The sequence below is a fragment of the Egretta garzetta genome, unplaced genomic scaffold, assembly GCF_000687185.1.
Source record: "Egretta garzetta isolate BGI_Z169 unplaced genomic scaffold, ASM68718v1 scaffold10, whole genome shotgun sequence".
NCBI classification, from domain to species: domain Eukaryota; kingdom Metazoa; phylum Chordata; class Aves; order Pelecaniformes; family Ardeidae; genus Egretta; species Egretta garzetta.
In genome coordinates this window covers 456962-481961 of record NW_009258268.1, presented here as the reverse complement: position 1 = coordinate 481961, position 25000 = coordinate 456962, and the positions used below count along the sequence as shown (strand labels likewise).

General features: G+C 40.0%; 1 protein-coding gene across 2 annotated transcripts in view; it reads right to left on the bottom strand.

Annotated features, from left to right (window-relative positions):
- The window catches only part of PDSS2 (decaprenyl diphosphate synthase subunit 2), a 92830-nt gene that overhangs the window by 3318 nt on the left and 64512 nt on the right, over positions 1-25000 (bottom strand). Inside the window, exons 5-7 of one of the 2 annotated variants that reach the window (XM_035888850.1) lie at positions 16551-16724; positions 14966-15097; positions 9497-9532 (exon numbers count right to left, since the gene is read on the bottom strand). In XM_035888850.1, the coding sequence (XP_035744743.1) occupies positions 9497-9532; positions 14966-15097; positions 16551-16724 (342 nt within the window). Of the gene's footprint in view, positions 1-9496; positions 9533-12772; positions 12838-14965; positions 15098-16550; positions 16725-25000 lie in introns of those variants that run through there. The other variant, XM_035888856.1, reaches the window with a different exon arrangement.

Here is a 25000-nt window from a genome sequence, read left to right as displayed (position 1 = left end):
CCCAACCCCCCAATTCGTTTACAAACACATCAGTATAACCTTATCTATCTAGTTTAAATCACGTAAAAAAAAAAATCTAAGCTATGATCAAATCGTAAAAGTCACCCATTTTATATAGAGACTTGCATTCATACAGAATGAGTGACATTTCTTATCTGAATACAAACTGAAGTGGATTCATTATCTGTATTTAAAGATGAAATTAGCTGAAAGCGTATTACAGCACTTGAGCGTTCAAGTCCCAGTTCATAAAAATTTTATTCTCCACTTCAGTTAGAATCTTCCTGCACTGTGCGCTGGAAAGGAACTTGCCCCGAGGCATAAACGCATTGCATAGCTAATTCAACACGTCCTCTAACGAATGGGGATCAGGCATAGGACCACGGCTCTCCAGCAGAGGTGGGGATAGGTGAGATGAGGTACGCTAGCAGCGTGAAAAGGTTTTTCTTCCCCCTTCCTTGAGACACAACTCTGCGAGATGGTAGAACCCACCCATCTTGAAGGAAACTTTGCTGATTTCCTAAAGCTCATTAAAAAGGTTTAGCATGCCTCGTCGTACTCATCTAAGTATATACTGAGATGTAAACAGGAAAGAAAACGGCTCCTAAGAAGTCTTCAAACTGGTCAAAGATCAGAGGAGCTTAGCTTAAGCATATATGATTCTATGTATGTGCTATGACTTACTCCTAGCACCAAAATCTGGAAGGGGAGAGAATTCTAACGCAAGGACACAATCCATTTACACGCTTGTCCTGTGTAAGCCCTTAGACACACGTAGTGCCTCAAAGCCAAAACAATTGCAAAGCTCGTGTCAAACCATACGCAGGGGAATCACTATACTGTCTGAAAAAATCAGACTAATCCACTACTGAATGTTTCCAAGCAAAGTTCAAGAAACCTCAGAATGAAAAATACCTGCTCATATGGCAAGCTCCTTCCTCAGCTTTTTGGTTAGAGATCATCCTATGTAATGAACAATTTACAGTCCTTACAGATGGACCTGTTCTATATTCCATTTGCAGAATCAGCTGGTCAACTCAAATAAGCGTATGCTGAGGCAAACCAGTCTGGATTAACCAGGCTGCATGCTACCTCTGCGCAGCTGAGGTTGTAAAAGGGAAGGGCGGGGGGGGAAGTACAAATTGGGCTTCTCATGGTGGGATAGTTATTAATAAGAAATAGAGGATATAACTCCATAGGAAACCAGGCTTCAGTAACCCCGCTGTATGCAAAAAAACCTAATTTAAGACTTTAGTTGTACCGTTAGCTGTGTTACAGTTACACTTTCACACTCTGGGTTTTTGAGCTTCAATGATTTTATGTAATGAACTTCACAAACTAAGTACATAGAAAAAAAAAATCAATGAATCCAGCTTAGATGTATTATTTTTTAATTTCTCTGGATAGCAGCAGCTAATTTTTGAGGCAAATAAACAGAAAAGCAAAATGAACTGCTTTTATTTCTTACTTTATAAACTTTAATTAAGCTCCCTCATTAATTTCTTCTAAATAAAGGAATCTTCTCTTTTAGTCTCTACTTACATGGCATCATTTTGTGCATCAAACATATTTCCACTTGTAGGAACAATTTCATCCATCACTGAAACACAACCTTCTTCAGAGTGGCATTCAATAATTAAAACTGAATACAAGTCAAAATACAGATTGCTTTGACACACTTTCCTCCAGCTGAACTGCTAGATACGCTGGAGTACTGCATTATAACTTCTAAGCTTTTGCTCAGACCAGCCCTACTTCAATCTAAAGGTGGCAAGAACCTGAAAAAATCACCAACTGGGCTTTGGTTATTTAAATTCAGCTTTAAGAACAGCTTTGCGATAGTGCAGCCAAGTTAAGGCTCAGATGAGAAGTGATGCCCCCCCCAGCACACCAGCACTGTTTTCCTTCAGTACCTTCTGTTTTCCTCAATATATTCAGATATTGACCAGGCTCGACAATTTTGCCTGGTACACATGAAGCTCAGAACCCCAAAGTTTTATATTGTTCTATGCATCTAAGAAAAAGCAACTGCAACATCATTATCTTCACAGTCTGGGAAAAAAGATGCCTGGCTGAGCACTGAGAACAGAGCACATGAAGAGTCTTGCTCCATTCAGCCTACTCCATCTTGTGCTAAGCCCAGCCTCATCCACTTGACCAGCAATGAATTTATTTTCATTTCTTCTCATTCCCTAGTCTTTAGCTGGAAGGAGGGATGGCTCTGATGAGTTACAGAAAGAGTGAAAGAAAATAGATATGGAACGGAAGGAAGTGCTGAGGGTTTCTCATTCTGAATGCTCTGAATACACACAGCAGGACAAACTGCCGAGTGAGAGGCCGGGCTCTATTTCTCCAGCTTCCTCCTTCCCTTCTCATCATTTCCTTCTCTTCAGTCATCTTATACCAGAAAACCAAGAGGAGGAGAAAGGGACGCTTTCCGAGCCCTTCCAACTTCAGGGCTGCTTTCTGCTATCTCCCTCTGCACCCACATGCTCCAGGCACGTCCTGCAAATAAATGGTAACAAGCCATTGACTGTTCCCTGAAGACTGCCCCTTGGAAAAGGGATTGCCCACTGGAAAGGAGTTTTGTATCAGCACCTTGGTTTCAAGTTTCTATTTCCTAACCTTCAGGAGACAACCAGAGGCACCAAACAGTTGGAGTTGGGGCATTTTCCACTCAACCCTCTGAGGTTTGCTGGGCCAAGAACAGAACCAAAACCCAGAACAGCAGTCACTTTCTACGAAAAGGAGGATCTGAGTTCAAGATCTTGGTCTCAGGACTGCTTCTTCCATCTCTCATGTTAAAAGCTACTGGACAAAACAGAGGTAGTTTTCGAGCAATGGCCATGTAACCACATATAGTCCATTTATGGTTCTCATGGAACAGAAAGATGCTTACCGATGAGGACTTTGCTTTTCTGTTCACTGACTTACCCTTCTCAGTCCACCATAAAACCAAAAGAGTATGCTTGTGTGTCCCATCTCTCTGCTCATGAGCTAGTAAGACATTAAAACTAAGAAATTACTTCCTGCAGCAAGAGCGTAAGTGAATAATAAAAAGAAAAAAGAGGCACATCAATAAGTAAGGACAGTCTATGTTTGGATTAACAACCTTGATAGGTTCTACACAGCTTTTGGATTCTACTGATTTGTTATAAATACAGAGAGAGTAATGAAATGGTGATGGTAAATGTCAAATCAACTGCTAGTTTCACATGCGGTAGTAAGTGGTCATCCAACAGAAGTTGCCTCTAACCAGATTTGACAACATTCAACTGGATTCAAATCAATGATCACCAGGGCCAAGAGGTCCGCATCCTGTTTTTCTGATGTTTCAACTACACTCTTTTTCCTTCACAGTTAGTTACTTACACACATATTTTTTTTCTTGAAGCAGGGTGTCCTTGCAGCAAAGATCATCAACCACTTCTTGGGCTGCATTTACAACTGTATTCAGCAAGCAATTACTGACCCTTGTTTGGGGCTTGTGGGAACCATGTCTGGAGTTCTGTGCCCAGTTTTGGGCTTCCCACTAAGTGAAAGACATTGCCATACTGCAGCAAGTGCAGTGGGAGGCTACCCAGCTGAAACAGGGCTGGTGAAGCAGCACACAGTCTACAAGGAAATGCTGGAAATTGCTTAGTTCAGCCTTAAGAAGAGAAGGCTGTCCCAACCACCTCATGGGCAAGCGCAGAGGAGTCAGAACTGGACTCTTCTCAGAGGTGTACATGGAAGGGATGAGAGGCAAGGGGCCCAGGTTGCAGCATGCGAAATGCTGATTAGACCCAAGGAAATCCTTTTCCACCAGGAGGGAGGTCAAGCACTGGAACAGGTTGCTCAGGTTGGCTGTGAAATCTCTGTCCTTGCAGAATGAAACCCATACTGGCTCTGCTCTGAGCCAGAGGTTGGACCAGACATGCCCCAGGGGTCCCTTCCAACTTAAATTATTGTATGATTCTGTGAACAAAGTAGAGTTCAAAGTACTGTTTCCTCACTCTCTTAGTTTCAAAAAGGCAAAGAGAAAATTTCTCATCCGTACCACAGCAGTTAAGCATTTGCTTTTCAGACCAACTGTTCTGGATTGCTGTTGGACAGGTCGGCTTGTCTGAGGGCAGCAAGAGATCAAAGAGGCAAGCTAGGGACTGCTGGATTTTGGAGACTGAAGAATTAAAGGACACAAAAACTAAGCAGGTGTTCAAGTTCAAAGACAAATAACTTCAAATCTTCTCTGCTGAGATATTTCTGCCTTATTTCCTAGCCAAAGGAAAGAAGACTCCTTTCAGATAGCTCTACCTGCAGGGAACAACAAATTTGCAGGGGGGAAAGACTCCTGGAAAATGTGGTGAATATTTTGGCTGTACTAGACTTTATGCGCAAAGGGAGAATGAGAACACGGAAATTTGTAAATTTTTTTTTTTTTTTTTTTTTGCAATGGTCAAATTTAGGATTAAGTGATGTCAACAAGTAATTTCAGATTTTTTTTGTTGTTTTAGAAGAATGACCCTAAACAGCTAAATTTCTTATATACTGAAATCTTCAAACATCACGCATTCTCTGATCTTGAAGTGAGCTAAAACATTCTACATTTCTGAAGTGCACAGTACTCACTGAAACAAAAAGAAATCCCAAAACACAAAATTTGAATTGATCTGTGGCTGAGTGACTGAATAACACTCTAAGAGTTTGCAGTGTTCTGCACCAGCTTTTCTAAATGTGTTTTCTCTTTTGTGGGAACACCACACTCAATAAGCACTGATGTTTTAGACTGCGGAAATGTTACCTTGAAAAGACACCGACATGTTTCACAGTTAGCAGATCAACTTTGTCAAATTTTTCCTTTGTTTTTTAAGTACCTCGGAATGTCTCAGCATTCACTCTCACAGATTTTGTGCCGGACACAGGGTTATACTCTTCCTTCTCAAAATGGGCTGGACAATCATTTAAATGCATCACTTCATATTGTCATAAGATAAATTTATTTTTTTAAAAATCTTTATGGGCTATGTATGTAGAATATGCCACTTGAAATTGGAGCAGTAAATGTATTTATCCAATACTGTCTTAGAAAATTTTCCTACACAAAAGGTAAAGAAATGCATCTTTAAAAGGCATTAACACCTTGTAGAAACTTCCATTAGTATACTACTCGTCTGACAAACAGAAAAATTCTCTTTTTACTTGAAACTCAAACCCACCCTATCTAGGAAGAGACCAAATCTGGAGAGTCACCCCCAACAGCAGAGGAAAGCTGGCCTGCTTATAGGGAATGCTTCTACTCCAGCTGTTACGCAGTTCTCGTGGTACACTTTGCCAAAAAACTACAAGCCATCCTGAGACACTGATGGATTGTACAGACCCTTTAATATTTTAGGAGAGACACCAACTCGTCCTCCTTATGCCTTTCCACGTCTTTCACAATGAAGATAACAAGGCCCACTAGCTTTTAAATCTAAACAATAGTAGTTAAGTGATGCCTTTTTACCAAAAAGCATGACTTTCTTAAATCACATTAATGCAAACAGTGGTTGTTAATTGTCATTTTAGCATACACAAGCAATTAACTAGATATTTATGTTAAAAGATGTGATAGTTATTTGCTTTGATGAAACAAAAGCTGTGGTGGATTCTCACCATAAAAAGCCATGGAGAATGCCCACTGATTAAAAACAAAGATGCAACTGATTTTTGGTACTGGATGTACACCTTGATAATTCAAGATATGGTTAATTCCAACAAAGGCGAAAATTGCTTCTTCTGAATGGTTTTGACTGCTTTTGGAATATTACTAACACATCTAAAAAAATCCTATGTTCGTTAAATCACTGACTATTCTGTTTTTTTAATATATGTAACAAAAGGAACTAATGGCAGTAGCAGCTCCAAAACAAGACAAATTTCCATGGAAAACTGCCACAGGTCATAAGCATCTACAAAGAACAATCCTGACTTTAACTCTTTGCTGTGTTTCGGGAGGAAGAGAGTGAATAGTCTACGGCCTATAGTCCCATGACGCATCTCATGATGACTCTCTGGCACTTAAACAGAACCGTGGGACTGCTGTCATTTACACCATGGGACTGCAAACCCTGCAGGGCCCTGCAGACGGCCTGAATGCACTACCTGTGGCAGTCAATGCTGAGCTGGGGAAGGGGAGCAACGCGGCTCTTGCTAACGCAACTGGATGGCACGGCGTTATGGTTATTTATTAGTAGCGTGACAGTCGGCAACCTCTGAGAACCCTCCTCATTTCTGAATGTGACCTTTCCCATTTTTCTTCTCCTTTTCCTACCATATGGGAAGTCAAGACATCAGTACCATGCAGCAGCATATGAATGGCTGGACCTACCACTTCTTGACTCATGCTACTTCCAGTACGGTACAAAATCTGCTCCCTGTGGTAACGTCATGTACAGTGCTTCATTTACAAACCAAAAAAGTATGTCACAGCATCCTATGCTGACGTGCCACATCTCCCATGCCAGTTTGGGTGAAAGGCCTCTATAACAGACAGCAGAGCAAATGGACAGGGCTACAGTAAAAAAAAAAAAAAAAAAAAAAAAAAAAAAAAAAAAAAAAAAAAAAAAAAAAAAAAAAGTTTTGCTAAGTTCTCTTTCACTTGACTTAATTTATCTTTTCTGAATATTGCATTTAGGAAAACAACAAATCCTTGCACAGTAGCTTACTCACTCGCTGCAAAATACAGGATTTATTTCTTTATTTAGCCTCATCTTCTAATTCTTCTAGAGCCTTGGCCAGAAAACAAGAATTATTCCTAGCTTATTCATTTCTGCTACTACTTGTGCCTTTGTTACACTCATTTAACAAGTCTGTGTAATGCCAAGCACCATTAATGCCTTGACTTCAGTGGAGAGTTTTTAATTAGTATTATAAAATAGTAACAATTAAATTGAGAATCTCAATTTGTTGTTTTAGAATCACAGAGTTTCTCTTGCATGCTAAGTAGATGTAAAATGGATAAAAGCTTTTTTATTTTAAAAAGTCTGAGATTTTTGCCAAAATCCCACATACAAATGAGGGTGACAGGAAAGTTGCTGTCTCTTTCAATGACATAACATGAATTTTGTCCCTGCCACATATTGGTACTTTCTTTTTTGTTATGTGAGAAACACTACTAGAACAGAGCTGGAACTACTTTTTCATTTCTGGAAGAGACTTTCAAACACCACAATGATGGATCAATAATTTGTATGGATGCGGTGTGATGGTGTGGGGGAAAAAAAAAGAAAAAAAAAGAGCGAAACATTCAGACAGTAATGTGAGAAAACACATTCAGAGACACAGACCTTAAAATAAGCCTTTTGTGATATCAAAGTCCTTCTGATAAAAAGATTGAGAAAAGCTGGAAGAAAAAAATTTGCAGAACATAGTGACCTTATTGACATGACAGTCTCAGACCTAATTAAATTAATAGAAAGTATTTCACTTGTATATTTATGTCAGAGCGCTCACTACATTTACTAGTACCATCTAGATATGGTTTTTCAGTGGAAAAAATCAGGGGTACCATTTTAATATAACATGCATCAAACTCCTTGAGCAGTCTCAAAACTGAAATAAGACCTTAGACTTTTAAGGAGGGCATGTTAAATGAGTGGATCTCAATTTGTCAAATTTACCTTCATTCATTATTTTAATTGAAAGCCACAGCAAGTAAGGTAAAAATCTTTGTAAGCAGGTTAAACAACTGACAATTTTTGTATACATATATTTATGAATTTGACTAAAAGAACAACATTTTTACCTCAATTAAGTGGCACGCTGAAGTTCATAATAAAAATTAAGAGAACAAAAATCATACAAATTTTCAGAAGTTCTACAGCTAGTTTTGGTGACCTTCGCTTTTACAAAATTAAAGAGGAGATATTTTGGAGACTTGATGAGAAACAAGCCCCCAGCTTTGATTAGGAATGTGAAAGTAATTCCAGCAACTGAACAGAAAGATGACGGGACCCTGATGCTGAGAAGAAAAGACTGAGCAATATGGAAAAAACTGACTCTAGTGATGTAGAAATAAAGACAACACAGCAACGGGCAAAAAAGAAATACTAATTTGGGCTGCACAACATGTCTTCTAACTGGCTGTGGGTGGGTACTGGCCAAGCTACTATGCTGGGAGGAGCTACAGGTTACGGGATTCATTTAGCATGGATGTACTAATGACTGCTTTTATTTTAAACGAAGAAACATAGAAGAGAGGGACGTGACATCATAGTTTTGAAACTTTCTTCTACAAAACCCAAAGCTGATTGTTGTTTGAGCTCACAAAAACCAGGGAGAATTTTTCGCTATCATTACTAAACCCGTAATATCTGTGGCTTGTGTAAGAGTTGATTACCCGAAGCTAGTAAAATCATGTGCTTTCTGGCTGAAGTCAATTGCTCAAAATACAAAACTTGAAGGGCTTTTCCCCCTCCCTTTCATTTTATTCAATTGTCCAAGTTGCCTAAGCACACAGTAAGTTTTTAAATTTCATGGAAAGGATCCAAAACATGAAATAATTTCAGTCAAAATACAGAATACACTGACAAGTATTTAATTCAGTAAAGCAATTTTAGATGTTTTTCTCCTTTCTTTTATAAACTACAGAAATGACATTGGGCAGACCACAGTTATAACAATTAAAAGGAGAAAACCCATTCTGGACTTACAAAAGCAAGTAGCCTAGCTGAAACATTCACAGAAGTGTCTCACACTCACTCAGATATATTTGAAGAAGACGACATTTAGTGCTCTCAGTGGTGATTTAGAAAGTCATAGCTGTTGGAGATAACCAACTGGACCCTCATGATCTACTCGAGACTCAGAACAAGTCAGGCTCGCGCTCAGTGAGTGAGTTGGGGATGCAGCGTCACCTTCTGTCTCCACCACAAGCTCCACTATTTAACCAGGGGAACCTTCTCAGCCACCTCCTGCAGCTCTCCAAGAGCTTTATGGTGTCCCAGCTACTTTCAGTAGATAAGCTAGTTGGTTCAGGTCTGCCTTTACTATAGAGCAGTCCCAGCAGCAAATACAGTGGTGCCGTTGCTAAAAGTTGGAATGGGGACTGGAAGAAACACAAATTATTGTGGAACACGTGTATGTGTATTTTTTAATAGATGGCATGGCATTAAGGTGAGATTACAAAAAAGTAACAGCATACTCTATCAACATATAGAGACCACTGATGGGAGCTAACCTGAAAATGACTGCAGAAAAAGAAGACAGCAAAAGCTGCCAGAAGTCTGGTTTCAAACCAAGTTTGGGGAAGTAAATGGGATAAATAAGAGCAAAAATTATTATTAAATAGGTCCATTTGATACTTATAGTACAGCAACTACTGGCTTTTTAAAATCAAGAAATTGCACAAGTCATTCTCTCTCCCTCCATATACACAAATTACAACCTGACTTTAATAAGGAAGTTTCTCTCAACTCTCAAGAATATCCTTGAAAACATTACAAAAAACATTAAAAATAATGAGATGTAATTTACCAACCTTCTTGTAGTCCATTATATTTCCTTTTCCTTGTGCCTTAAAGAGAAAGAGAGATTTTATATAAGACATTACATATTCCAAACTAGAGTTGCAAGAATAAAGAACACAATTAAAATAGCTACTACTTTAAACATAACCAACTTGCTTCAGGAATCTGATATGGATAAACCTAAAATACAACCAAATGTGTTACCAGCTTATACAACATGGTTCTGTTTCAGATGAGAGCTGCAGATACTCAATGTAATTTTTAGGGTTCTTTATTATGACTGGTAGTTACACATTTGTTGAATCCAAAATGTTTTGGTCTTAAGAAATCTTGCTGTTTGCATTAATTAATCTCTCCCATGATTCTGAAATAAACTATACTTCATATCAGCAATAGCAGCATTTATTTTTCTTGAAAGGAACTCTGTATATCTGTAGTGATTTGCACACAGGTTATAGTCTAGAGCTCTCAAAAGAGGATGTCAGGACCATGTCAGTGCTATTAAACCTAGGTTAGAGGTGCTTTTGGGTTAGAATTGTATTTAAGTGTCAGTACCACCCTTTACTTCAGCAGCAGATGCATACAACCTCTAGCTCCTAACACATTCAGAAAGAAGTAGGAATAAATTTTAAATTTCTTCTTGCCCAGAAGCAGAAAAGTATGTAGTCCAAATTCCTCAATTCTCAATTTCATCACAGGACGATGTAGGAGGGAAGATGTCTATGTCTCTCTCACCCAGTGGCAGTGCTCTGCCAGAACCAGAACATTTTTTTTTATTCCTGCTTAACCAACCTGAAGCCCTTAGGTCAGATCCAGCTGTATCATTATCACCTCATCTAACTTCAGCTTTTCTTTTTTCAGGCATATTGAGAAAAAAAAAAAAAAAAAAAGCAGCACCCCTTTCTTTCCCTCTAGCCTCCACAAACCTCAGTTCTTCTGGAACATGCTCCTGAAAAGATGCAGATTAGGACCACTACCTCTCCATGTCATCTGTGGGGGCACTTCAGAGAGCAGCCAAGAGGAGCAGGTCAACTGGCATAAGGAGAAAAGCCGAGGCCTGCACTGAAGAGGAACACTATGTGGCAAGCACGGATTCGAAGAGATGTTGCCGAGATGGCACAGATTTGGAAAACAAATTAATTTTTGTGAGGGAGGAAAAATAAAACAGAGAAAAGAACAGATGAGAGACTAAGCAAGCAGAACAGGAAGGAAAACAGCAGATAACAAAACTGATTTCTCTGAAAGAGAAAGGGGACTGATGCACGAAGCCTCTTTACTACTCTCTTTAAGCTTCTTAAGAGTCAGCTTTTCTGGAATGTGTATTAAGAAAACAGCCTGATAGCATTTGGGAGTAGCAAAACTACTGCCAAGAACTGCTTCCTTATTTGTGTATTCCCACCTCTTTCATTTGCCAACTTTTATTCATACTGGTTGGATCTTATGACTTCTTCAAAATATATCTAGTAGTTATATTGTGTATCAGAACACACCAGAAATATGTTCTTTAACAAATGATTGCCTATATGCAGATTCACACTGCAACGGAGAATTTGCCAACATGTTTGAGGAAGATGCTTTTTAGTCTTAGCAGTACCAGAAGAGGTGTGCTCAGCATGCCTCCTCCTGCGTCTAATACACATTATAAACAGCAAGAATATTTTCTCAAGCTCTGTTCCTCTCAAGCATTCAAGTCAACAGCAGTTGTGCTTCTCTAAGCAGCAACCTCATCTAATCTGTTTCCTAAGCCTTTTTTTTATCCTCATAGTAGTTTGTCTCTTTGACTTTTACCAACCCCGATCTCAGACACACAGATATTTTTTCCTTTCACATCAGACTTCTGCGTCTGGTTTAGCTTCCTCAAAGGTGTTAAGCCTGATTTGCAAAAGGTACATACTGCTGTCAAACTTGGATAACTTTCTAGGTCTCACTCCTTGGCTGGAGAGCTCAGCCTCTGAATGTTGGGGCTCTGGGCCCTCAAAGAAAAGCATCTGCTTACCAGCATGTTAAGAGACAAGAACAGCCAACTTGGCTCGTCTTCCTCCTGAACACCAAAGATCACGTGCCAGTAGTGAGGGACGATAATACCATGACATACTTCATAAATAAATGAGGTGGTGTGAAATCAACTCACCTTGCCAGGAAGAAGGACCCCTGAATCCCCCATGAAATTACTCAAAACGCCTCAGATAAACCATCCACTTGTGGTCGACTTAAGACAATGCTTTTGGAGTAGGTTTTCAGGATGTTTTCCAAGCCTGACTTTTCTTTCTCAGGTGAGATGGTCCCTTTTGCATTTCTTAAAACCTATACTTGAAAAATGCTTGATAAAGCATTGGATAAGTTCTTTTCTTCCAGCCCTTCTTCTTCTGAGAAGGCTCAGAAAGATATGGTGAAAGGACATGGATTACCTTGGCCTAGACGAGATGGTCCGAGTTTGACTTATTCCTTTTATAAATCACAAATGCTATGAGCTAAGATGGATTCTAGACCTGTTCTTGAGGGATTCCGCTTAGTTTCTTCACTCAAACTTTGATTTTTTTGAACCGCACTCACTGCTTAGATGTTGGATACCTGTTTAACCCAGAGATTTTTTGTTCTTGTCTAGCAAGAGGTATCTGTAAGTGGCTAAAAGTGACCAACTCGTCTGTCTTTTGACCCCTAGGAAATCCTCCATCCATAATCCTGGATTATTTGCTAAATTTTAAGAATATAGGGCTTTCCAAAAGTTCAGTGGGACTGCATTCAGCAACTATTGGAACACTTTCTCTAAAGAAAAGCATTCAAGCATTTCTTTGTCTGTCTGCCAGTGTGTCCTAGGAACCATTTAAGGTTGGGTGGTTTGGGGTTTGGGTTTTTTTCTTTTTTTGAAACATTTCAGGACTCTACTCCAACCCATACTCCGTTTAAAATAGACACTTGACCAAACAGCTCATTGGGCATTTTAGTTTCACATGCACAAAGGTGAAGGGTGTTGGTAGTGAGGTCAGTGAGAACAGCAGAGATTGGGTCTTTGTGGATCATTCATTCGTGTGTATGTATATATCTCTCTATACATCCATGTATACACACACACACCCCCCTACATATTTTTTTCTCCTATGACAAGGCTTCCCCCTATACAGATCCCAAGCCACTTTTAAGGCAGTCTCTAAATTTCATCCAAATCAGAATCTTATCTTCTCAAAACACATATATTTAGTGTTGATGCAGCCTTCCACACCTGGATATCTGACATGTTTTGCTCTTTCCAAAATGAAGAGACAAGGGGGCTTCTAAAAGGTCTTCAGCTCAGCTGCAGAAAGGCGCACATGGCTGTTTCCACTCAAAGGCTACCTTGGGAACAGCAACAGTTCTGGATATCCAACAAGAGAATTGTGGTTAGACAATGACACAAGTTCTGGGCACTCCACAGCAGTTTGGACATCCTTCATGACCTCTCTGAAGACTGCTTTCATCTAAGACATGCATGACAGGCACTGTGTCCCAGGAACATGCTTTCTGAGCAGTATACAACTGTGGAGGCTATTGGGTGCGATGGGGTGCTCTACATCCACCTTCTTGAACTCCAAGACCTTCCTGCAGGAGGAGGCAGGTGCCAAGGGGGGGTGCTGCCTTTAATCCATCTTATGAATGCTTATATGGGCAAACAGTCAAATGAGAAAGCCAGATTACTTTGCAGTAATTAAAGGTCCATAACGTGATTTCCATATGCCCAGTCATAAACTCATCGACTATGAAAAATTCTGCCTGACAGGGACAGAGTGCACTGTGCGTGCTTTGGCTAGTTTAACCACGTAAATGACATTGCACAAGAGGGTGGCTTATGAGCATACTCCTACAAGTACTGCCAACACGAGAAAGTCTCTGGTTTGAGTGCTTGGCCTACACTGAATGTCACAGTGAATGTGACCATGGAGAGTATCTCAAAGAGTTTGTAGTTAATGAAAGGAAATTTTCCTTTCTAAATCGACACGAGCCAAGAAAGGCTCCTGGATGAGGTTTTCCACTTTGTACTGAGCTAAAGTAGTAGTTAGCAGATACTTTTGCATGGTGCATGACATTTTCTGCCCCCCCCCCCACCCCTCTCTTCAGAGAGAACTGCTTCACTGTTTCTATAGCATCCATTTTTGGTATGAGAATTAGTAAGCAGACAGACGGCACTCCTGGAGTCCTCCAACCTCCCCTAGATTCTGCAGATGGGAAATTGTTTCAAAGCTTTTATTCACTGTGCTGTGGTAATACCATTGTTCTCCAACTGCAATCATCCCAATCCATTTACATTCAACTCGCATGCGAGCCTTGTGTTGAGATTGCAGAATTCCAAAATTATTCGTCACACATTATAAACTACCAGCCCTTAATTTCAAAATGACAAAAGGGTTGCTTCACTTTAAGGTCCCCCAACTCTGTACAACTGTAAGGTTGTAGATGCTGCATATACTTCCCAGAATTTCACTGCTGAAGAGACTATGCCTCTTGCTTGTGGCATGGGAAGGCAGGCTGCAACCTGGCCATCACAAATGCAGAACTAGGCAGAGGCTCAGGCTCTACACCTTCTGCCTGAGAGTCCTGCTTTCAAACCAGCAAGGAAAGGAGCCATCGGCAAGCACACTTTCAATTAATATGCTTGCACAGATCTAGCTTCTTATTGAAGACAGCAGCCTTTCTACTGAAAAATCTGTATAACATCTGCAGGAATTTCCAAATGGTACTCATCACAGCTGTTTAAGACAGGCAAAACATGTCTGACTGATGCAGGAACTCAACAGAATGCTTAATTTGGGACATTTTTGGTGTTTCCCCCCCTTTCTCTCCCTGCCATCCTGTATAGTTATCTATTCGTGTTTCAACAACACCCAGGAAGCTATTTACAGACCTGATCCCTGCTGCGCTACATGGTATGTAAAATAGATCTACACCACACAGCTGTCTTATTCTTACCACTTTCTTCATCTAAGGGTTAGAGGAAAAGGCAGCTGAAGTAAGAGAACTGAGAATAAGGATACCAACCAGCTAGATCTCACAAATATTTTGTAGTGGTCAGGAAGCCAAGTTCCCCAGATCTTTTCCCTCCATCCAAAATTACTGCTCCCAGACCCAAGTTGGCAGAAGGAAATGTGTGCCTACCTTTCAACCACTGTAATGCAAAGTTCTTTGCTTTAAGCTGCCAGTGAGAGTAGCTTTAAGCTAAGACGTGGGACTGCACAAGTAGTGCAGAGGAACAGACATATGCTCCACGCAAATGAATCCACTTGTTACACTGACACACAGAAGTTTGACAGAGCTCGACTGTCAGGTCCCTAGATTTCCCACTCTTGAAAGCACGGAAGAGAGAGGTGTTAAGTATTGGAGAGCAGAGGTAACCTCTATATCACCTTGTCTGTTGTGAGTTTCTAAGTTTCTCTGCAGACTGAAAGTATAGATAGGAAGAGAGATACAAATGGCAAAACTAGGAAATTCTAAACAATGCTTTAATTTACCTCTCTGATCTGTTTAATCCATGCCTCCCTTCCAAGGAATTCCTGATGCAGGACTGCAGGAGCAGAATTCAAACTGAAGGCCATGGTGTCACTAGAACTTTCTTTAACAAATGGCTGAAGGTCCGAATGTAGCTGAAAGAGAACAACATCTTTCTTCAGTTCCCAGGAAGAGTCTATACATATCCACCCACTCACCAAATCAAGGTCCATATTCTGATCCTATACCTACTTGCCACTTTCTGCCTTGATACTTGTACTTGGGTTGCATTTTTTCAAGTTTGGGGAGGGAGAGGAAGAGGGGAAAGCGTTAGAGTGGCAGAAAGTTGTGGTAAAGAGAAGCATGTAAAGAATCTGCAAAAAAACGGGTAAAGGACAGCTTGCAGAGCTGGGCAAGTGATGGGACACAGCCAGGCAGGCAACTGTTGAGTGGCAGGAAGCAGGAAAAAATATCAAGGAAAGAATGATCCAGTCTCTGGTGGGAAGAATACCAGTTTTTAATCTGTGAAGGGTAATACATTCTACTTTTCAGTACCCAAGGAAACTGATGCAATATGACCCTCCCTCTGACAAAGGAAGCATTATATGGCTAGGAGCTTTCTATGACAATTACACAACTATATGTCAATGGTGAACGTATTAATATTAAAGCATACACAAAACATTAAGGCTATAGTCTGCACTAGAAGCAATTTACTGGTAGAGTTGTATCTTGTAATAGCATATAGTGGCATTTCTATGGCAGTAAAGCTGTGCTTTATAAACCCACTTCCTTCTCCTGGAGGAACTAGAAACCATCTAAACCAACTCAGCTGAAACGGATGGGAGGTCTGCCTGCGTGTCTCAAGCACATCTGTATGTGCAAGCAGCGCAATACAGTAGGAGGAGATCTTCAGGGAAAAAAAAAAGACTGCCAAGGATCTGAGTTCCACACCGTGTGTGTTTTCCTTTGGACTAACTGTAGCTGTGGACTGAAAGACTGCTAATGGAGGTCAGAGGCCTTCTCTAGGAAGTCCTACTGCTGCAGAGGTGTAGGCTGCTCCTGTTGGTATTTGGTGACCTCCCTCCTTATCCTCCAGCTACCTCCTCTGGAAGTTACCTCCACAGCAGATTATTCAGAAGGGAACATATGCAGGTCCTTCAGCCACTGCAGTTCATGCCTCAGCCTCATGTGCTGCTGCAGGCAGTTGAGCCTCTCGGTACAAATCTTTGCATGGTGGCAGCTGAGACCCAATACATGCGTCCTCCTGCAACTCCTGCTACTGGGACAGTGGCTTTAGAAAGAATGTATGAGCAAAGAGGGTAAAGTTTCAAGCTGCTACAGAAAGATGTGCCAGAAGGACATTAGCAGAGCCTTGAATGAAATAAGCTGCATTGCCAGGAGTGTGATTTTGCCAGTTCATAAACACTGTCCGTACCAGCAGTTTGTGCAAACATCTTCGCACCGGCCAGCAGTCAAATCTCTCAACATCACTGACCTGCTGGAAAAAGTCTACAGCATAGTGGCAGCACACAACAGAGCTCAAGAGCAACACATCTTACAAGTCTTTCTGTATTTAAGATCCCAGAACGAAAGGAAAAGGCGTACCTTATGGCTCATAGACATGTGCTTTCCATATTGAAATGCCATGTCCTGAATCTCAGCGCTGTGCTTTGCTAGCTCCATTGCAGCCTGGCAGCTCTTTGCCAGCAAGGCACTATGTGACAGGAAAACCTGCTCCTTCCACATAGATATGCCGATATCATCTGTAAGACAGTTCTCCTGAAAACGAAACAAAGGCCAACATGAACACACTGAAACTGCAGCCGTGTCAACTCACAGAAGTTAATGGTAGGGCACAGGATAACGTGCCATGTGGTGAGTAACAAAACTCCCGGTGTCAAGGTGCCAAATGCAGAAGGGCATTCTTTCGGGGATGAGTAGAGAAAAGTATCAGAATAAATATACTAGCAGCTTCAACAAACAACATTTGCATTTTCTGCTCAAAAAGCATAATGCAAAATAGGTGGAGCTGTCAACAGCTTCCACATAAATCCTTTTCTTAATGACTACACTGAACATTAACAGCCGATTATATTCCTCCTGAGGTACTGGGGGGGAAAAAAAAAAAAAAGAAAAAAAAAGACAAAAAAACAAATGAAAAAAACAACCCAGAGTACACTGGCACTTCAGCTCCTTGCCAGTTACCAAGAACCAACAATCCCAAACAACTTGAGAAGTCTCTGCAATTCCTCCTTTGCAGTCAGGAAAAAAAAAAAATTACAAAAAGTCTTAAAAATCCTTACAGAACTGTTGGAAAAATGAAGGGCTGTGACAGAGGACTTGTACCTCTTCCACTCCCATCTTAAAGTTGAGGAATGACTGAAAGTATCAAAAAAATAAATAATGCTGTGATGTAGAAATGTCAGGTATAAACTTGCCCAGGGGACTGAGAGAGATCTCAGTGATGCCTCTAGTAAACTTTATCACCTTGACAGTAAGGTCAGAGATGCTCAACATTTCTCAAAATCCTTTGTATCCAAAATACTAATTTGGATTACTTTCCACAAAGTGTTTTAATTAACACAAATCCAATCCTTTCCCCCCAAGCTCAAATTCAACTGCAGCTCCTTTGGCACACAAGGTGTCAACATACAACTATTTTACTGATGGGTCTTCAAAGCTAGACACGACTTGTAATCTTTCTCACATACACATTACTGTCATACCTTTAGGTACTCTCCAAAGAGGAAACAAACAAAACCAGAAAAGACCACAGTTGTTCTGCTTAGAAAAAACTCAAATCAGTAAGGAGAAGCTACAGAAAAGATTACAAGCATATAAGCGGTAAAAAGTTTGTAATTTCTCAGTTCAGACAAATCTGTAGCGTACACTAAGCCAAAAGGTATTCTTTAAGAGAGTAATATAAAAACCCTCTTATATAACAAGCCTTTTCCCTCAAAGTGACGTCAATTAAATTACTTAGAAACGAGCAAGAAGTAATTCTGTGTGACCCTATAGTTTTCTAGTGAGGTATTATCTGTCATGAAATCGGTAACAAATGAAATAGAATCCATCCGTTCAGCTCTAATTTTCCTCCCTTATGGATATCACCCAGAAGTGCTGCGTTACAAGGGAGAGGATAATTTGAGACTAATGGAAAAAGTAGGAGATTTCTGCAATGCCAAGTAACCCAGGGCTGTATCAAAATGCCTTTGCTTTCAGACATACTATTAACTTATACAAGGAAAGCGAAGAACAGAGAAACCACATGTTTGCCATTATGCATACGATAACTTGCAAAGTCAAGCCTAAACTTTCCTCATGTTTCATTTTACTGTAGTATTTTTGTTTTAATATCTTAACTCAGCCCAGAGCATGTGCAAATTCCCATGACTGGCAAAATGTCAAAATGAGCATTTAATTCAAGTAGTTTCCCATATATCAAGTATTTTTTTTTTTTCCACTCAGATACAGATCAATTTATTTTAAATTTAAAATCAGGAGCTCTTGGAAGACGCAACACAATCTTTTCCTTAACAACCAATCTGCTCAGCGAAAAAACAGTATTTACTAAAATTTGCTGGATGATATTGAAAATTGGCAGTGATTTTTATAATTATTTGTTTTAAATCAAACCAAGACTAAAATATTCTAGAAAGGTATCCTGAAACAATTTATGAAGTTAAAAAACTTTTCAGAAGACCTGTAAGTTGAAAATATTTGCTTGCTGGGGCCTTTGAGCAGTAACAGAAATGTGGACATTACCAAATATCAGCTGCAGGAACTGAAAAAGCTTTAACAGTCATTGTAACTCAATGTATACAAGGAGATTAATTCTATAATTTCTTACAAAAAGATATTATTCTTCAACAAGTTTGAATTTCATCACAGGATGGAAAATGATGGCACAACAAGTTACTGTCTGCTACATGAACATCATGTAGGTGCTTCAAGCACTTAAAATGGACACCTAACTTAAAAAAAAAAAAAAAAAAAAGACAAAAATTTGAGATATATTTGAAGATACGGTATTGAAGTCTTAAAAACATAGGTAACGTGAATCTCTGCATTACAGAAAGAAGCCAGCTAGTTGTAAAAAGGCATTATGCCCATATGGATGTGCTTTGGCATATGAGCTTACAAGCCAAAATATAGCTGACTTTAATCACAGAATATCTTATAACCACATACCCCTAGAGCTTCTCCTGCTTAAGAAGGCAGACACAACCTTTCTTCAGCAAAGTTTTGCAACAATCCAAACACCATTTTTTCCCAAGCTTACCTCATGTTATATATAAATGGTCCACCAACCACACTGCATTCTTCCAACAAGTGTATGTATGACAAAATCTAAACACTATTTTAAAACATTAAGGAAAAATTGAAAGTAGTTCTAGATTGCAAAGTCTGTGAAATCTGACATCATGACAGCACTTGAAATTTTTAGAGAAATTTTCACTTTTTTGTAAGCTTTGTTTTGTCAGCAGTAGATACTTCAAAGGAAAAATGTAAAAGTGAATGTTAGCTGGCCCAGAAGACTTTTGCCTTTTTAAACTCAAATTAATTCTAGCTGTAGTTGACAGAGTTCAGACATTTGATTAACTAATGCCTATGGAGTGACCTCATACACAAGTTCTGTCACCAAGAAACGGGTCTGGATCACAACCAACCCTGGTGCTGTCTGGGTGGCAGAAGCTGGATGAAGAGAGCTGAACCCCTCTCCATCCCTGGAAGAAAGCAGCCAACTCCAGATACAGTTTGGATAATGTTGGCATGGGAGTACAGGGAAAATACCCAAATCCAGCTCTGTCGATCATCATTTCCTATGGGAAATTAAGAACAGCTGAGGGTGCTCCCATTTTACTAATGGCAAGGTCGGTTACTGTTTTGTTAGAAAGAAATTGGCTAGTTGAGATTTTTTTTGTTAAGCTACTTCCATAACTTAAATTGGGTTTGAAACAATCATCTCGGGCAACAGGAAACAAAAAAAACTTTTAGAAAATGAAATTGCAGGACAAAATATGCAATCATAACCATCAGGAAGGGCAGCCCTTAGTGATGGTAACAAGGATCCCCAGTTACAAAAGTGGCACTTGAAGGAAATCATAGAATCATAGAATGTTTTGGGTTGGAAGGGACCCCTAGAGGTCATCTAGTCCAAACCCCCTGCAGTGAGCAGGGACACCGCTAACTCGATCAGGTTGCTCAGAGCCCCGTCCAACCTGGCCTTGAATGTTTCCAGGGATGGGGCCTCCACTACCTCTCTGGGCAACCCATTCCAGTGTTTCACCGCCCTCACTGTAAAAAATTTCTTCCTTATATCCAGTCTAAATCTACCCTGTTTTAGTTTAAAACCATTACACCTTGTCCTGTCACAGCCGGCTCTGCTAAAAAGATTGTCCCCGTCTTTCCTACAGGCCCCCTTTAGGTACTGAAAGGCCACAATCAGGTCTCCCCGCAGCCTTCTCTTCTCCAGGCTGAACATTCCCAACTCTCCCAGCCCGAGAGATTTATCACCTTGGTGTTTGGTTTGTCACACCAAAGAAGATGCTTATACACAATTCAGCTGAAAACATATTAAGGAAAACATGAATGAAAACTGTGTTTTAAGGGCGCACAAAAGCATTTGCAAAACCAGGAAGGAGCAGAAGTCAGAGACTTTGCAGCGTAAAACTTCAGCTACTGTTTGTAAGGCAGCCTTTATTTTATTTCCATATCATGGTAAGCTTGCTCTTAGCCATCAGCTGTTGCACAAAATTATCAAAATGGCTAAACCACTTAAATCAAACTTTAGTTCAGTTCTCAATGGGCAAATAATCCACAGAAACGCACAGAAATATTTTTAAATAGCATTTTAAAGTTTTAAATCAGGTAGTTCAAGAACTTCTGTTTTACATAAATAAAATCCAATGCAACTATGAATCTCTCTACCAGTAGCAAGACCCTGCAAAACATCTTGCACATGGTTCACATAAGCTTTCAGCAGATGTATTCCTGCTTGCTGAACATGACAGGGGATGTTTTATTGGTCCATTAACACACATCTTCACTGCTTTTGGAGGAACAAGGGTGTCTGCAAATGGGTCAGTAAAGCATGCCACCGACTACGTAATACTTTTAACGCAACACTGTTAAAAAAAAAAAAGCAACACGTGATTTAAAAAAAAAAGTTTCAAAACTTACAATAAATTTAAATATCTCTCCACATCTGTTACTTCTAAATCTCCCTGGAAAAGCTTAGTATTTAAAAGAACAAAAGCAGTAAACAAATAACATTGGCCTTCTTTCTAGCTATGCTTTTTTTTCCCCCTCTGACACATTTACCCATTCTTTTCACAGATGCTCTTTACTCAGATTTCATGTTTTATCCTTTTGTTTTGTCTTGCAACAGAAACATTTGTTTAAAAAAAAAGTGAAAGCTCTGGCTGCTGCCCTGCTAAAAGGTGGTTTGCATGACTCAAAACACATTTGATTTACCTCCTATGGTAAAATTTATAAGCAAATCCTTTACTTATAACATAGACTCATAGCAGTCCAGTTGATGGACACGTGCAGTATCCCAAAGCATTACTCCTCAAAGCAGCACTGGTGATCAAAGAAGAATTGGTACAACTCACTACATGTAGTCTGTTCTTGGCCAGAAAATAAACTTATTTACATTAAAAAACCCTTACATTGATTTAAACCAAATACCCATTAATTCACTATTTGGCACAACAAGCACTTGCCACTAATGTATTTCTTGTTTTACATATCGGTTATGCACAATTTTTATACAATTGCATCAAAAATTTCCAAAATACGTAACAGCTCTTCTAGCCATCAGTAGGACATGTTGGAAATGGTCTTATCTTACATAACAGTCCCGTTCTGACACTAAAAATTTTGGTAATGCACATTTAGCATCAGCCAGATATTCTGGAGGTGAGGAAAAAAAATCCCCAACAAAACAGCATCCCATGCAAGTCCCTAATACTTTAAGATTGCAAGAATGGTCTGGCAGGTAAAGCACAAGAGCCAACACACTCAAGTCCTGCTCTTGATTCTGCTGTTTGACCTTGAGCTTCCCTGTATCTCTCATCCCTGTTCAGTGAACTGACAGGAATGTTAAAGCATTTTTCATTAATATTTGTTAAATGATCTGGGATATTAAGACAGAAGGTTTCTAAAAATGCGACAATATTCTGTGAGGTAGCAAACATTTTAGAAGACTTCAGTCTCCTAAAAGAGGGAAACAGAGACTCATTGCGATGTTTTTCTGTTAAAAATAGATACCACGATCATGACTGAAGGCCGGATTAGACAACTTTCATCTTTGCACTCACTGAAGGCACAAATTTTTACTCCCAAATTAGCTCTAGATTTAGGGAAGACAGACGGGACCTGGGAAGTGTGTCTTTCACTCACAGAATTTTGGGTTGAGAGGAGATTTAGCATACAAAGCTGCAAAGGTTTATCACATCACCCTTTCTGCTCCAGCTTACAGTCCAAAATATTAAATTAAGCCACTAATGCAATGTCTTAAACCACAGCAGCTATTTGCTACTTTGAACATGAGTGGCAGCCCTAACCTTCAGGCTGTCTTTGTAACCAAAGACTATACTTTGTAGTTTGGATTGTCACTTCAAATAAAGATGAAAAGTTAGATATTATCTTTATTTCCCCCCTTTCACACAGATCTAACGACTCACTATGCAGACAAGATGAAGAATGACCAAACAGAAAGTACTAAAACAGGATGGCTGTAGGATTACATGTGGTTATACAGAGAAAAAAAAGTGGTAATGAGAGCTGTCAAATAATTTTATCCATTATATGTCTTCAGGAGTAAATAAGGTCAGTCTTGTTAGGTCAAATGATTCTTTCAATTTTCCTGCTGGGTCATCCAAATGAAGCAAACTGAAACTTTTTTTTTGGGTGAACATGAACTTAAGGTCTCAGAGGAGAAAGGTGAATTTTGCAGAGTTATTTTTGTCTAAAGTAAAAGACAAAACCATCTAGGTAGCCATCTAGCAAAGCTCAAACAACTTGGTGCTAGATTAGTCTATTTTATGGTACTGAGGAGCTTCATAACAACTTCATTAAAGACATTTAACATATGAAGTACAGTTTTCCTGCCTCAACAAGGAAAAAAAAAAGAAAAGGTGAGAAGATATCCTTCTGCTTTTCCAAATTTAAGCCATTCCCAGCAATGAAAATGCCATTACTAACATCCCTATGCCCTACTCTTAAAAAGAAACAGTTTGACATTTGAGATTTTAGTTACGGAGTAGATTAAAGCGTTTGTCCTACCTCTAGGAAATACAGTTCACATTTTTGTTTCAGTCACATTGCAGTTAGGGATGGAGGGAAGACGCACAAAGGATACAAATAAGACGGATCAATGATTGACATAGTCCATTTGGCAATCTTTGCTAAAGAGATGTTCAGGACATGAACTGTCCTCAGAAGAACAGTGTGAGCAAAGCAGCAGGGATGTGTCCCATACACAGCACAGAACCAAATTTCTCAGAGGACAAGGTAAAAAAAAAAATTAAAGTAGATCCCACACTTGTTTGTTCTAGGTCTCATCAGAAGCCATGCATTGCCCATTATAAAGACTAAACTTCAGACACTGTCATGTAATTTTCATTATGCCACCATACTAATTATGTTTTGAGTTAACTGGGTTCCCCTCAGGAAGGCTATACTTTACTTTCAGCTCTCCTTAGACAGAAAACCTCACTGAAAACAAAATAAGTCTTTTCTATCTGTAATTGGGCCAGGGGAGGGTAAACATCCTGCAGCTGTGCTTAGTTTATCTCACACTTCCCTTGCAATATACACATGTGGAGTGCTTCAGTAACACAACAGAAAATAAATAGAAAAAGAAAGACCAAGAAAAAGAAGATTAAGACCTTCTGCAGTGGCAGGAACCCAAAAGAGTCCACAGTATTTCTCATTTATACAGGGGCCATGGTTAAAATAAAATGCAGTTTTATTGCTGAGAGGAACTTGAGGAGCTTTACTTATACACACAGAAGGGTAGCTGTTTTTTAAAATATGATATATCTGGGATCTACTTGTATTTAGAAACCTGCTTGAGTATGGAAAATAAAATTTTAAACGTTCTTCGCAAAAATCCCAAAAGACACCATCTATTTTAACACATAACCCTCAGCAACCCTTTAGGAGCAACCCCAAAGGCCGCAGCCTGGTTTTTACCCACAGGTTAAACACGGCAGGTGCAGAAGTTCCCAGCATCACATTGCTGCCACGCTTCCACCCAGGGTCCCCTCCCTAGAGGTGCCAGAGGACGCTCTGTACGCGTCGTCCCCTGCGCCCAGCCGTGCCGCCTGGCGAGCCCGCGGCCCCAGGCATCTCCCAAGTGCGCCCTTACCGCTTTCCCGAGAGAAGCTCTCGCTTTCTCCGAGCGAAGAGCTCAGCTCATCAGCGTGATCGCTTCCTACCTAACTGGTTTCAAACAAAACGAGAAGGATAAGCTTACACGAGGTTAGTTTTAGTAAACACGTCCCTGCTACTGCAGAGCAGGAGAGACCGATGCCGACCAGCAGAGTCGCTGGGCGCAGCAGCACTCTCCATGGCCCAGCCGACGGCACTCTCCGCTTGCCCGCGGTGGTTTGGCTGGTGCAAGGCCATCAGTGCAGGTATCTACTGTAAAGGGAACCCATGCGATCAGGGCTTCCACTGAGGTATTAATTTTGCTGCATGCTACAATGCGGCAACACTAACCAGAGCTGTGATCTATATACACAACAAATATAGATGAATTCATATATTTCTGCAATCTTCAAGCCATTTCACCTACTGAACATTAAGATTCAGGTCTCTGAGGCAAACTAGGCACATGGGACACCACCACTGTAAGTAAATCTATCTACCTCAGTGGATTTCAAGATAGATATTCACATATACGCACTGCTTTTCATTCCCATACAGTGAAAACTTGCTATCATAAAACCTGTAGAGGTCATGGGAACTTTAAATTATCAATTTTTTGCATGTGTTAAGATACAGTCATAGCAAATGGAAAAGAACTCTTTTTTGCTCCGGCA